This window comes from Hyperolius riggenbachi, chromosome 9 (genome assembly GCF_040937935.1).
Source record: "Hyperolius riggenbachi isolate aHypRig1 chromosome 9, aHypRig1.pri, whole genome shotgun sequence".
Taxonomy (NCBI): Eukaryota; Metazoa; Chordata; class Amphibia; order Anura; family Hyperoliidae; genus Hyperolius; species Hyperolius riggenbachi.
The window spans coordinates 163363092-163379562 of NC_090654.1; the positions used below are offsets into that span (position 1 = coordinate 163363092).

At 41.4% G+C, this 16471-nt stretch overlaps 1 protein-coding gene across 1 annotated transcript in view; it reads right to left on the reverse strand.

Annotated features, from left to right (window-relative positions):
• FGD3 (FYVE, RhoGEF and PH domain containing 3) overlaps positions 1–16471 on the reverse strand; it is a 411633-nt gene that overhangs the window by 159810 nt on the left and 235352 nt on the right. Inside the window, exons 2-3 of the mRNA XM_068253640.1 lie at positions 11245–11403; positions 3976–4156 (exon numbers count right to left, since the gene is read on the reverse strand). Of these exons, the coding sequence (XP_068109741.1) occupies positions 3976–4156; positions 11245–11403 (340 nt within the window). The remainder of the gene's footprint in view (positions 1–3975; positions 4157–11244; positions 11404–16471) is intronic.

A 16471-nucleotide genomic window follows, 5' to 3' on the forward strand; every position in this document is an offset into this window, starting at 1 on the left:
CTGTCAATTTCCCCGACAGTCTCCCCAAGCGTATGTGTACTTCCTGGACCTATGGTGAGTGTTGCAGGCTCACCTGTCAGGCCGGAGCAACTTCTCGCCTGTCCAGCATCATTTCTGAATTGCGAGCGCCTGTACCATGCAACATCGCCGCATGTAGTGACGTCAGGAGGACACAGGAGGAGGCAAGGAGTCACACCAGCATGACAGGTGAGACTGCAACCCTCACCAAAGACCAGAGTGGGGAGGAGGGGGTGAACATAACACATTACATGGGGAAGGGGCCCAGAAGGTGGAGGTGGCAATCACTTTCTGATCAGATGTGATCAGAGGGATCTATTTGATGGTCGATCTGATGGCAGATCAAGAGATGTTCAAGTACCTTTAGTTGCATTGGTGATAACAGAGTAGAGGGAATAGAGTGCGATGGATCTGATAACATGAAGTTAGCGCGCCTTCCATCTATCCTACATTAAGTTAAATTTATTGGGAATGCACCTATGGGGAACTACCTGTTTTTTTGTTTGTTTGTTTGTTGTTACATGGTCAATTTTATTGTCTATTCTTTGGATCCAAGAGCTCTGGGTTGGTACCTCAGATGACCAGCATTTTCAGGGCAATTTCCTGACAGGCCTGAAAGAGAGCTTCATACATTTTGTGGGAACAGGTTTACTCTCAACCTGAACTACTCCCAGTACACATAGCAACTGACAAAGGCGTGGAACACCAAAACAAGTATTGAAACTGGATGCTCACTGACTCCCAGACCATCAGAGCTTCTAGCCACAGGTTAGAGCTTTAAACGGGTGGCTCCAACTCCAGCATAACGACAATGACAGTAAAAACTAAATGCACTCTGCGTGTGCCTCTGATTTTTATTGCTCTACGGTTACTAACCTTGCCCATGTTGAGGAGCAACACCAGTTTTTCACAAAGGGAAAATTTGTAGTGGATTTCCTGGTTATTTGTAGCTCATCTATCACTATTTTTTGTGGACAGTACACAAAGCAGGAGGTCCTATGAGTCTTGGTAGCCGATCTTACCATTAGGACAGGGCAATCATGAATGAGGGTCAGAGAAATTGCACTTTGGACAATTAGGAGAGGCGTTATATACGCTTCATGAAGAATATGAAATTCTGTGCGTCTCTCATTGCAAGTTGAGACACGTTTTACAGTCATCAGTGCATCTTCATAATCTTCTTCATCTACATTTAAGCCAGAAGCTACTGATCATTTCTCTTTTGAGGGATCTGTAATAATGAGAAACTTATGGGAAATGATCAGGAAATATATTGAACCAACCAAGTGCTTGAAGGGACTATTTGTCACTTTATCAATTTGTTTGGAAGTAGACACTGATACATTGGCATCTTTAAATTGTGCACAAAAGGCACAAATAGCTGCAAATACCTGAAACTAGCTGCAAATACCTGAAACGGAAACCTGGATAGTGAACTAAAGGGAATAATTTTAAAAGAACACAGGTTATAATTTTTTCTCATCTATTCAACAAGTTAGGAAAAAAAAAAAAAAGGTTTGTCTGGAATTTAAGAGGGATTGTTGGCCACAAAATCAAATTCCTTTTAAACACTACAATGCGTTTCAAATGCTGCCAGGAATCTCGCCCTGCATTGCAAGCACTCCAATCTATTTAGATACCTTTCTGCTGTAATAAATCTTATCTGTCAGCCTGGCTCTATTCTCACCACTAGAGCTTGTCATCTTACTTCCCTGCTTCTCACTGATTGGTCTGAGCACACTTCAGTGTTACAGACTGAGGCTGCAACATGATCTTGTGCTCATGCATGTTTACAAACAAGCCTGAGATGACTCGGCAGACTGTAGGAGAAAAGAAAAAAAAAAAACTTAAGGGAGAAAATAACATCAGGATTTAGCTTCACACTGTGGGAAAAAATACATAGCCCCTGCCAAGAGCAGAATTCTCTTCATTTACTATATAAAATTCACTGCAATCAAAACGTGGAAAGTACAATACATCTTATCTGTTGTAAGTAGATCAAGTATTTATCTACTTATATATGTGTTTTTTTCCCTGGCATAGTATGGCTGTCCCTCTTGCTTTAAAAATAATGTGTTAATGAAGATCTAGAGTGTTTTTACCTCCAGTTGGAACCGCACGTCCAAATAATGTGTTCCGGAGATGCTGCCTGATGAATGAATAAGCAAATTTAAAGAGGAGCTGTTAGGTATTAGGTCTCAGAGAAAATAAACACATATATCAGTAGCTAAATATAGGCTGTACTTACATTACATATGCATTTCACTGTCCACGTTTGGATTTCACAGAATTTTTATATAGTATATGCAGAGACTGATGCTCCTGACAGCTCATGGCAGGCTCCATGTTTGTCTGTCTCCTATGAAGCCAAATGTGTCGTCATGTCCTCCCTGCTTCCTGATCACAGAAAAGCTCGTACTGAATAACACTAGTTTGCAGTGAATATTAATTAGCCATGTGGCTAGGAACAATAGCGGACTCCTGCAGTGTACTCTGCCGGGAGATTTATCAGTGCTGTGCTCTGGACTGAGTTACATGCTATTGTTACTGGACCCTGTAACTTCTCATTAGCAGCCGAGGGGAGGGCCCCAGAATGCTTTGCAGTATGGTTTGCGGCTTGCGTCCTCTTAAGAGCTTGGGTCTAACAGCTTTGCTGATAAGCACACATCAAATGAAAGAGAGATTTTTATCTTCACTATTGCCTTTTTGGCTTCCGTCTAAACTGTTTAACACAGGAGAATAGAGGTTTAAATTAGCTTCTGCAGCCTGACAGTTACTCTTTAAATGTAGTAATTTAACCACTTGATGACTGAGGGTTTTTTCCCCTTGTGAACTAGAGCAATTTTCAGCGCTCCTCCCTTTCTTTCGCCAATAACTTAATCACTACTAATCACAGCGAAATGATCTATATCTTGTTTTTCTCGCCACCAATTAGGCTTTCTTTGAGAGGTACAGTATGCTAAGAATTATTTTATCCTAAATGCATTTTAACATGAATAATAAGAAAAAAATTTAAAAAATGCATTATTTCTCAGTTTTTGGCAATTATAGTGTTAAAATAAAACTTTGTACTGTGGATAAAAGCCACACATTTTATTTGCCCGTTTGTCCCGGTTATTGCAACGTTTAAAAAATGTCCCTAGTACAATGTATGGTGCCAATATTTTATTTGGAAATAAAGGTGCATTTTTTCAGTTTTGCATCCATCACTAATTACAAGCCCATAAATTAAAAATGAATAGTAAAATACCGCCTTGACATACATTATAAAAAAGTTCAGTCCCTAAGGTAACTAATTATATATATATTTTTTTATGTAAATTGTAAATTTAAATTGTGTAAATTCCCCCCCCCCCCCCCTAACAAGAAAAAAGTTTGGGTACTATGGGAGGGAATGGCAGGGAAATAATTATAAAAGTCAGTGTGGGGATTTTTATTAAATAAAAATGAATTTCGGTGTAATTTACTATTTGGCCAGTCATTATTTCCAATTCACGTACATAAGCCCGTGAATCGGAAGGAATGCGAAAGACGCCGGTGTTCATTGAATCGTGGACTTAGATTTATGAATGGGAATTGCAGTCCCATTCATTAACCTCCCTGGTAAGTGGCGTTAATGTCGGTGTGCGCGGGCGAATGGGAGAGAGCGTCGGCTGCACGCCGCTGCAGACGTGCATTCACGGCCCTGCTGTATCCTGTGAACTTTGCAGGGCCGTGAATGTACTGCAAGGCGTGCAACAAGTGGTTAATCTAGATAAATGTAAGGTCATGCACATTGGATGTGTCAAAACCCTAAGTTATTTCTATTCAATGCCTTATCCAACAACATTTAAATTTTCCCTTTAAAGGCTACATGTTATACAACCTTACAATCATGTTACCTGTATTATTTTTCCTTACTACTTCTAATCTGTCAAAGTGGGTATATACATCCTAACAGATGGGTTATAAACATACCTGATATTTTCAAACTTTTGAATGAGTGCACTGACGTCTGATTGGTTGGAACGGGTCCTTTCCCTTATTCCAGATCGCTTGGCAAGTTTCGGGACAGAAGGTAAAGGACGTGAAGGAGCAGGAGGTATCTTCAGGGCTGATTTCTCTTGACCAGATATTAGGTGTGCTGGCTTAGGAGGTACTAGAAAAACATAATACTTTTAAAAGTAAATTACACATAGTACATATAATTCTGAATTTATTAAAGGATAATTAAAGTGCAAATATATTGAGTTATTGGCTTTGCTTTTATAATTCTGTACTGCATTGTCTCTACCTTTACTGAAGTTATGGCCTTGAACAGAACACATTCAGATCAGCTTATTACACAACTAACCCAGACACTTCCGTGCTATTTTTATAGCTTACCTGGATCTCAGGAGCTCAGTACTGTGTGATTGAGCCACAAAACTGAGGATTGAGTCAGGAAGTAGAAAGAACATGACACAACATATTAGTCATCTTAAAATGACCTTATCAGAACTCTAGGATGATAAGGTTGCGTATTTACTACATTTCCTGTCACATGATTAGCAACACTCTCTAACAAGGCCAACAAAAATGAAAAAAAAAAAAAACAACACACTTCACTGTGGAATTGGAAAATTATAATTTCTGTGGAATCGGAAATCAGCATTAGCGGACATCAGAATTCTGTTGCAATCGGAAATCGGCATTTCCAACATCCTCTAGTGATCATGTGACAGAAGCGTCTGCCGTCAAAATTAGGGACACTCGTTCTGAAAGGCTAACTATTTCCATTACAACTATGGGGAGGGGAGGGGGGGGGGGGTTGGGTTGAGGGGGGGTAACAGTGGAATAATCTTGATGGTCTGTAGTTTTGACACTCTGGGCCAGATTTATCAAAGCATTACCAACAGTTTTTTCTTCTTAAGCAGGTCTAACCAGCAAGGGGAATGTTCTGCGTTACAATAAGAAACTTCTTAAATCCTATGTAATAGCAGCAGTTTAGCATGAATTTCCAGAGCTGCACTACATTTAAGAAAAGTGCACAACAATTCCTAAATTGCCGCAGATTAAGAAGTGCTTAATAGCAGTTCTACAGATAGTGCAGCACTGCAGGCTAGACATGATTTGTAAAGGGCTCCTCCCCCCTGCCGAATTCCTCACTCAGAGCCTGCTGGTGTCAATACAGCATATGTTTTGGTTACTTCAGCAACAGCAATTTCCCTCACACACTGCACTGTCTGATAAACATTCCTAGCTCCTCCTATTTTCAACAGTTTAAGAAGGAAACTGCACTATTTGATGATTTCTTAATATGTCCGAGACCGTTCTGCCTGGATTTTTAAAAAACAATATTTTGTCTCAGACACTTTAGATAAATGTCCCCTTCAGTGAAGAAAGCAGTAGCCATAATATTTAATTGCAACTTTGTAGCAACTAACAGAATATGATTCATTATCAGTTTCCAGGGGAATATGAGAACATGGCCTTTTCTACAGCTTAAAGTTGCAGCACAAGTCTTACCTGTCGCCCTTGTCTGCATTCGTGGCTCTTTGCTCTGCTAACACAACACTAAATATACAATAACAGTACATAAAAAAATCTTATGTTTTCCTGATCACATAGCCAGTCTAGCAGCTCTCAAGTTCCTTCTACATCCTGATTCACAGCTACACAGTACTGGGCTCTTGGGATCCAATCAAGTTGTAAAAGCCACATGGAAGTTTTTAGAGTACGGTAGTTCTGTGATAAGTCATGTATATAATATACTCTTCTAGCTAAGGCCACATGTAATAAAACATTTTAATAGATCTGACATTAGATTTTTTTTTTTAAACTAATCAAAAGAAAATGTACTAAAATTAGGGCACAATGCACATTCAATCAATATTGTGATTTCAAAGTTCTTGTGAAGAAAACCCATATCATACTAATAAATACATTTAACAGTTGAGGCAATGAAAACTTCCATCACGTAAACTACATTTTCCATTTGTTTCCCATGCATGCTGCACAGATACATTAATAATTTAGTAACAACACTTGGGTGGAAGTGTGCAGTATATATCATAAACTAACAATTGTCTATTAGATATAAGGAGAGACAGGTCTTACCTCTCCAGATGATAAATACACCAGAGTAACTGGAAACAGGATTTTTATTCAGCACAAGTTAAGCCTAACTTAGGAGGTATTATCTTTACAGTTTATAATCTTGATAAACTTTAAAAGTTCCAATTCCTACACAGAGACCTGGAAAACCCAGTGGGGAAGTTAATTTCCTGCAGCCTTATTTGGTGGTTGCAGGGCCGGCCTTGGGTTTCACTGTACCCTGAGCGAAACTGGATTTTGGTGCCCCGCCCCATCCTCTTTGCGCACTTACACACATACGCACGCACACACACAGGCCCATATATAGCACCAACAATTTGCAACGCTCGTTATAGCTGTGGTGCGACCCTCCCCAAAAAATGCCCTCAGACTCAGTATAGGTAGGTAGGTAGGTAGGTAGCCCGGTATAGGTGCCCTCAACAGGGGCAAACCTAGGATTTTCAAGGGGGGGGGGGGGGATTGCTGAAATGTCTCCCTCAGCCACACACAATATAGTATAATAATATAGTAGGACATCATGCTGGGTACACATAATGCATTTTTTCCATCCGACTGACAGGATCTGACAATTATTTTCTAAATGTCCGATCTGCTCCCGATCGACAAGGGGATCGATCAGGAGAAGTTTGGATACAGATAATAATGAGGACAGCCAACATTGCTAATGAAGAGGAAAATGAAGCATGCACACAGCAGGGCACATGGCTGTGCTCACACCTGACTCTTAAGTTCCCCGGAGCTGCTCTATGCTTTGTACACACACTGCTGCTCCATGCTCTGTACACACGTTGCTGCTCCATCCAAAGTCAACTGTAGCAGGGTAAGAAAGGGGCGGTGCTGTGAGCTGCAGGATACCTGAAGATATTCTGGTGTCTCAACTTGTGCCTGTCCCCAGACACTGCACTGGCCCTGGTCTGAGGGGGGGGGATTCTGGGCAGCTGTAATCCCCCCCCCTGCGTTTGCCTATGCTCAGTATAGGATCTCGTGTAGGTGCCCTCAGTGTAGGTAGCCAAGCATAGGTAGTATAGTTGCCACAGTAAAGGTAGCTAGTATATTAGCCCTCAGTATAGGTAGTATAGTTGCCCCTAGTGTAAGTAGCATAGTTGCCCCCAGTGTAGGTAGCATAGTTGATCCCAGTGTAGGTAGTATAGCTGCTCCATATAGGAAACATAGCTGCCCCCAGTGTAGGTAGTATAGTTGTCCCCAGTGTAGTAGCATAGCTGCCCCCTCTGTAGGTAGTATGTCCCCAGTGTAGGTAGTATGTCCCCAGTGTAGGAAGTATGTCCCCAGTGTAGGAAGTATGTCCCCAGTGTAGGAAGTATGTCCCCAGTGTAGGAAGTATGTCCCCAGTGTAGGAAGTATGTCCCCAGTGTAGGAAGTATGTCCCCAGTGTAGGAAGTATGTCCCCAGTGTAGGAGGTATGTCCCCAGTGTAGGAGGTATGTCCCCAGTGTAGGAGGTATGTCCCCAGTGTAGGAGGTATGTCCCCAGTGTAGGTGGTATGCACCCAGTGTAGGTGGTATGCCCCCAGTGTAGGTGGTATGCCCCCAGTGTAGGTAGTATGCCCCCAGTGTAGGTAGTATGCCCCCAGTGTAGGTAGTATGCCCCCAGTGTAGGTAGTATGCCCCCAGTGTAGGTAGTATGCCCCCAGTGTAGGTAGTATGCCCCCAGTGTAGGTAGTATGCCCCCAGTGTAGGTAGTATGCCCCCAGTGTAGGTAGTATGCCCCCAGTGTAGGTAGTATGCCCCCAGTCAATTCCCCCCCACCTTTTGCAGCAGTGGGCCGGGCAGAGACTGACTCACCTGACTTCCACGCTCCAGCGCCGACGTCACTCTGCTTTCCTCGCCTCCGCTCCATCTGTAGTTAGAGCAGGGCTACAGGAAAATGGCCGCCGATTGTCTGCATTTGTGGACATCAGCGACCATGTTCTTGTAGTCCTGCTCTAATTACAGACGGAGAGGGAGGGAGAAAAGTACTTAACCTACCTAGCAGTGCTCTTAGTAGGCTAAATTCCATTTATTATTATTTATTGCTATCTACCATCAGTGGGTTGTATAGAATTCCATTCAGGAAAGGAATCTGCCACATTGAATTTTGAACTCAAAATGTGAAATAAAATAGAAAGGAAATTTGACAATTTTAGCTTAAAGCACAATAAACCTTGCCTCAATTTCCTAGTTTAGCAGTGAAGCTTGAGGTTGCTAGTGATCAACAAAGCCACTACACTAGCCAGGTCCAAATTCTGTTCTGGGGACCACAGGGTTGGGGTTGCATTCATATGTCAGAGATAGATTATGTTTATATTCAAGGCAAACTTAAAGTGCGAAAATTACAAAAGGGGTGCCATCACCTTTTAAAAATGATACTTGGCTGGCTGTAATCCTGATCCTCCATTTATGATAATAGTAGTATTTTAATAGCACTTTTCTCCCTGGGGATTCAAAGCAACATGACCCTAGGTTCTACAGTCTTGAAAGGCTCGGGAAAAGCGGTGGGTTTTAAGCTTTTTGTTAAAGGATACCAGAGTCAGAAGGCTCTGGTAAAAACTCAAGCTGTACTAGGTAGGGGAAATAATTAAATACTCACCGCGCCTCCCGTTACCCTCCATCCCCCGCCACTCTTCTCCGATCAGTCCTGTCCTCCTGTGAAACTTCGGCTACTCCAAACCCAGACATACTGCATTGCGCTTGTGCAGTATCTCCGTTCTGCTCCCCTGTGGCCGCAAAGTGATGTCACAGGACAGGAGCGCACTCGCTCCTGTGTCCCGGGTGAGTGCTGATTGGAGGCACAGGGGGAGCGAACACGCTACTGTCCTGTGACACCACTCGGCACGGCCACAGTGGAGCAGAACGGAAATACTGCGCATGCATGGCGCAGTATGTCCAGGTTTGGAGTCGCTGAAGTTGCCCAGGAGAACGGAACTGACCGGAGAAGAGTGGACTAGGAGGCGAGGTGAGTATTTAATTAATGCCCCTTACCCAGTACAGCTTCAGTTTTTACCAGAGCCTTTCGGCTCTGGTATCCTTTAAAGCTGTCCAGAGATGGGGACTCACACCAACCGTGGAAGTGAGTGCCATAAAGTAGGTGCTACATTGGAAAAGGCACGAGCTTCAAATATTCTTAAGTGGTTCCTGGGAATAACCAATTTAGTCTTATTTGCAGAGCGGAGGGTCTGTAAGTATTTGATTTGGTTGAAGTGAGGTGGGATTTGCAATGCAGTCACAACAATTCCTTGAAATATCTAGGGTTTAAATTGTGTCAGACTTTAATTGTCAGCGAGTCTCCATTTTATTGCAAAACTGTGAAAAGAGTGAAGGATCTATGTTGGACCTATAACTGTACCTAAAAGGTGCTCGATTGGTGGCAGACGGGAGCCAGGAGGCTAAGCTGTCTAACAAGTGTGCAGTTCAGATTCCTGTGTAAAAAAAAGCCTTAAGCGGGAATGAATGGCAAGGATGGTTTGTTACCTGCCTGTCAGAATACTTGTCTTGCCTTGAAAGTCTATAACTAGTAGTATTTGCATACAATACTTTACAAACACAGTATGCTGACATATTCCTGTTTCCTCCCACACATACACACATTATTCTTTAAAGTTGTGGCTAACCACTATAAGTCTTCCTTCCTCCTCTGTTAGCATTAGCTGTGCTCAGGGTAACTGCTGAGATGATTGTATTATTAGAGCAATGACAATATGAACACACTAGCCATTTAATGAGAACAAACAATATTAATGTCAACTATTTAAATCTGTCAGTCACTTCCTTCCCCGGATTAAAAAAAAGGTATGAGCTATACAGGTGAGGTTTACGGTGCACTACTGTAATGTACAGTACTTTAATATCATTATCAGTTTATGTAATTAATCTTATCAATCATGTAGTGTCTGAAATGCACTAATCAACATTACACTGCTTTCTCAGGTAAAGATTCACCAGAACTGCAACAGCCCCACCTACCCCCCACCTTCTCTCCTGATGCTGGACTGGGAGCACCATTGGCCATGAACAAATACATTTGAACTGGGCACGTGCTTGTTCCTTCGCACTGGGCATGCATGTGGGGAAAAACATACATACATAATATATATATATATATATATATATATATATATATATATATATATATATATATATATTGAAATAACCACTCGTTACAACCGAGGTATGCATTTGTAAAGCCACAACACACAATCTTAGGGCGGATGGGCTACAACAGCAGAAGACCCCTCCGGGTACCACTCATCTCCACTACCAATAGAAAACAAGAGGCTACAATTTGCACAGGGTCACCAAATTTGGATAGGCTGAAGACTGGAAAAATGTTGCCTGGTCTGATGAGTCTCGATAGAGTCAGAATTTGGCCTAAACAGAATGAGAACATGGATCCATCATGCCTTGTTACCACTGTGCAGGCTGCACAGTGGTGTGGTGGTGTGGGGGATGTTTCACACACTTCAGGCCCCTTAGTGCCAATTGGACATTGTTTAAATGCCACAGGCTACCTGAGCATTGTTTCTGACCATGTTCATCCCTTCAGGACCACCATGTACCCATCCTCTGATGGCTACTTCCAGCAGGAAAATGCACCATGTCACAAAGCTCGAATCATTTCAAATTGGTTTCTTGAACAGGACAATGAGTTCACTGTACTAAAATGCCCCCCCAGAGTCACCAGAGCTCAACCCAATAGAGCATCTTTGGGATGTGATGGAACGGGAGCTTCGTGCCCTGGATGTGCATCCCACAAATCTCCAACTGCAAGATGCTATCCTATCAATATGGGCCAACATTTCTAAAGAATGCTTTCAGCACCTTGTTGAATCAATGCCAGGTAGAATTAAGGCAGTTCTGAAGGCGAAAGGGGGTCAAACACCGTATTAGTATGGTGTTCCAAATAATCCTTTAGGTGATGTAAAAAGTTTAGATTACTGAGTATACAGCGTTCTAAATAAAAATAAAAAAAAAATCTGTAAACCAGTGAATTATACATTAAATCTGGCAAAAGCCAACAGTAAAAGATTAAATTAAATGCAAGAGAAATGACAGGGATGTATCGTATATGCACCCTAAACATTGAACTGTAAACAGCATTCAGCCACTATGAGGAGAACCAAAATGTCAGAACAGATCACAGCTTATTAAGCACCAACCTTGGGGTTTTTCTAGATTTGCCTTCCTGATTGGCAGTACTTTTGCCCGCGGCTTCTTTCCACTTTGCTGAATACATGGTATTGGGCTGGCGTGCCGAGTCTTAATGAATGGACTTGATTCAATGTGACGCTTGACTGGGAAAGTTGTACAGCCACAACCTGCAAAGAAAAAAAAATAATGTAACATTTCATCAACTGATCCGAATGGGACTTCATAGACAAACCTCACACAATCAATAGTATGGATGACCACTGACTTAAATGGCTAATACACTTGCCAAGATTGTCCATTTCCCACTCTGTGCTATGTTGGAGGTAAATGGAAGTAAAGAATGTAGCAAAGAATATAGCAAAATCATAGCAATTACAATATCTTGAGATATTGTACAAGAATGTGTTGGGGATTTTCTATTTACGGACGGCTTCTTCAACAGAAGGAGGTTGCGGTTTGATGTGACGTTAAGGTCGCAACACAAATTACAACGCAATGCCCCCCAAAAAGTCGCAACACAACTTAATGCCCAGTTATCGTCGCATACAGTAGAGCATACAGGCAATGAAAAGTATGCTTCCAAGTCATTACTAAGCATGTGCAAACAGTCGAACGCAGCTAATAACGTGTATAACGCACAGCATGTAGCACTTTCTAATAACGCTACACGTTACACAAAAATGCAACGTGTGCACTGTGATTGTTGCACAGACTTAGTATTGCTGTGCATCAGTCTGCGCTGAAACATTTTCTAACGTGCGACTTTAACGTCGCACTGTGAAAGAGGCCTCAGTGATTGCACACTGGGGAACAATCGTGTGTATTAACACTCTCCACTGCCATCTCTGTACATTTTGTGTACAAAGTGTTACACCCCTATTTCAATAAATGTACAGTATGCTTTTGGGCAGTTTTCAACTGCAAATCCCAAAAATGTAATCACACTGCATCCTGATCATGATTTTTTCACTTTAGTAGCATCTGCGTTATGTTTTGTATTGGCTACTGAGCTCCTGGCTCTGGGTGCCTGTGGACTTGGACAATCAAGTCAATTTTTTTCCCCCGCCACTTCTGCACGTATGGGTGTAACCTCGCATTCCCTTCGACCATGATAGGAGAAGATACAGGATAACGGGAAATAGGAAAAACATTATGGGAAAAGCACACAGAAAAGTGCATAGCACAATGCCTAGTCCATGATTTCCCTGCTCCTATCCTTCTTGGGCTAGTTCACAGTGCTCAGCTGCATTGCAGAATAACTCTCCAACTCACTGACCATTCAATTCTGTGGGGCTGCTCACAGTACTGTGTTGTAACTGATCACGTTCTTCTAACTCCATGCATGCAGGATTTGTATATTACAGTATTAGGCTGCTTTCACAGTGGGACGTTCCGGGCGCACGTTAGAGCAGCCTGTAACGCAGCCCACCGCACAGTAATGAAAAATCAATGGGCTGTTCAGTGCCCAGGTTGCGTTACATTGTAACGCTGCACGTGGGAAAGTGCAGCATGCTGTGCGTTATACTGGGATTTAGCTGCGTTAGACTGCTTGCACATGCTCAGTGACTAGCCACATGGCTAATTAATATTCACTGCACTGTGGTGACGTAACCGGGACTCATAGTGTTGTCCGGATCATGAATGAATCGTTCATTTGATCCGGATCTTTTTTGTGAGTCGAATCATCCGGATCACCACAATGAATGATTCGGTTCACAGTGGATGTGTGTCTGGAAGAAACAGGAACATACAGAATGTACAGTGCACGGAAAGTCCTGTCCTGCTAGTCATTTCACCCCCAGTCTGCTTCCCTAGTAAAATGATTCAAATGATTTGGTTCAAAGATCCGGATGTTTTCAATTATCCGATTCGAATCATCCGAATCCTTGAAAAGATCCGGACTTCCCATCACTATCCTGGAGCGGCTGTTCTATCAGTATAGATAGAACAGAAAACAGTGCACCAAGAGCCGCATAACGCGGCTCAATCTGACGTTCAACTTCAACACCACCATGCGTTGCGTTAGTGGCACGTTATGCGATCTTAACGCCCCCTAAAACGCAATGTCTTGGTGTGAAAGAGGCCTGAGTCTAGTCTCCATGGCAGTTCACACTCCAAACACGTGTGTTATGTAACGGACTACTGTGAACTTAGCCTTTAGATGAACAAAACATGCAGCAGGCCAGACGTTTGCATTTGGGCCTAAATTAGATCACATGAATGGAAAAGTGTTACAGCAATTTAAATCATGTTGCTGGGACTCTCTGCACTTCGCAGATCGCAAACAATCCCTAAAACACAGAAAACCATGTACAGTGGAACATGGCTCTTATGCATAGCATATATACAGTAATATGGTAATACATCAAACTTAGATAAGATTTATAAAAAAAGAACTGTTATTTTTAGTGGCGCTTGAGAAATTCTCCTCCTTTCCTCCACGCTTTACAACGGAATTTACAGTGTTGAAAAAAGTTATCTACTTTTTGGTGAACCAATTTCCCTCTTTATAAATATAGAGATATTCTCAAACTGGTGAATAGATGAAAACAAGTTAAAACTCATCTTACAACTTCAATAGAACAAAAATGAAGCTATGATAAATAGTGGCATGTATTTCCATCACAGATTTTATTTTCTGTTCTACAATACAAGCTTATTGCCAGGCAATTTTTACATTGCAAAAATCAGCCATTAAGTCTCTTCTATATGCTCAGTATTTGCAGATGTTACATAACTAAAAGCATATTTACAAATGCAAACAGTAATTTTAACCCTGGGCCATTTAACCCACTATTAAAGACATTCCTCCTTTATCATAACCTACTCTCTAGCCAACATCATATTTCTTGGTTTTCAAGCCTGGTGTGATTTGTCTTCTTAAATCGGAAGGAAACTTGCAATAATTCAGCTTTAAGTGAACATTTGTGGTTACCCACAATGCACCACCACTGAATATGCAAATTATCTCTTTTTGCCCCTGTAAGCCAGGCTAGCGTCCAGAACCGGTTGGTGTATAGCAAGCCTATAGCTTTAAATTTTACACAGCCACATCAACCCCACATGTAGACAGCCTTTTTCGGACTTTTGGTTCTCATCAGTAATAATGGCAGTATTTGTATAGCGCCTTTCTCCTGTCGGACTCAAATCGCTTGCGAGGCAGCCACTAGAGTGCACTCAGTAGGCAGTAGCAGTGTTAGGGAGTCTTGCCCAATGAACTCCTTACTGAATTACTGGCTTACTGAACAGGCAGAGCCGAGATTCGAACCCAGGTCTGCCATGTCAGAGGCAGAGCCCTTAACCAGTACACCATCCAGCCACTGCTAGTACATGGCAGGGATTGATAAGGCTGTATGAGATAGGACCAGTACAACAGAGTAACCAACCAGCTCAGGGTGTCTGAAACAGGCTGTCTACATGTGGCTGTGTAAAATTTAAAGCTATAGGCTTGCTATACACCAGCAGTTCTAGATGTTAGCCTGGCTTAAAGGGGAAAAATCCCAATCAGTAGCTGATACGCCCTTTTACATGAGAAAGCTATTCCTTTTCACAAACAGATCAACAGGGGGCTCTGTATGGCTGATATTGTGGAGAAGCCCCCCTCACAGGAGACTATGAGGACCATTTTCCTGGCAGTTTCCTGTCTGTGAACCTCGTTGCATTGTGGGAAATAGCTGTTTACAGTGGTTTCCAACTACCAAAAAAGCAAGCAGCAGCTACATCACACCTGCCAGCAGTAAAAAGGTCACCATGTGATAAATGTCAGAATGTAAATCAAGGAGAGGAAAGATTTTACAGTGGGCAAACACTGACTAACATAATTATTGAAAAAATGAAGCACTTTTATTACATCATTTTCACTGGAGCTCCTCTTTAAAGCTGAATTATTGCAAGTTTCCTTCTGTTTTAAGAAAGCAAATCACACAAAGCATTGCTTATTAGTAGGAGGGCTTTTCGGTCTCTGTTTTCATATGACTCCAAACTACTTGATCGCCTTATTTACAAAAGGGTAGTCAAATGTCTTAAATCTATTTCGCTACTTAACCTAAATCAGTCATTTAGCCCGAACATTCAAATGAATCCGCCCTCACAAAGGTGACCCTTAGAGCCAATCTGAAGGCAACTTTTTCTCTGCTCTTGACACTGTCAATTACTTTCGTTTGCTCCAGTCCAGACTCTGCATCCTATAGCTACTGGTGACACTAACTGTCAATTATCTGACCTCTCATTCCAAATGTCTTTCAGTGGTAACTATTAGTTAGTATGTCATTTCAATCACCTCTCCTCTTAGTGTCCTGCAAGGCTGAGCCCATAGACCTTTGCTCTTCTCTCTTTGAACCTCCTCCCTTTACAAACTCAGATCCTTCTTCAGAATTACATAACTATTTTTTTATGCAGAAGACACCCAAGGTTTACCTGTCCCAACATTGTCTCCCTGTGTCCTGAACAAAGTGTAAAGCTGCTCGTCAGGCATCTCATCATGAATGGCTGGATGAAATGGTACTTGAATAAACTGGACTAGTCATTTCTCAGAATCAAATTCAAGCTACAGTGTTTTGCATTTTAAATCCCTTCACCACTCCTTTGCCATTTCAAATTCTGACTTTACTAATAAATACACCCCTGCTCCTTCAATGACATATGAATGACTTCCTCACTATAGAGTTGCACCCCCTTTCTGGAATGCTCGCCCTTATGCCAATAAGATGGCTTCTACTTTTGAAGCAGTGGGGTCAGCCATACTATGCCAGGAAAAAAAACAACACACACACACATACATACATATATATACATATACATATATATATATACATACATACATATATATATATATATATATATATATATATATACATACATACATACATACATACATACACATATATATATATATATATATATATATATATATATATATATATACATACATATACACATACATACACATATATATATATATATATATATATATATATATATATATATATATATATATATATATATATATACATATACACATACATATATATATATATATATATATATATATATATATATATATATATATATATATATATATATATATATATATATATATATATATATATATTATAAGGTAGTAAATATATACTGCAAAAATGCTGGGACTGCACATCCCCAGGAGGATGGAACACCACAGGTGAGTTCCAGCTCCACTGCTGGTGAAGATGTACAAAAACTGGAAGATGCATACGT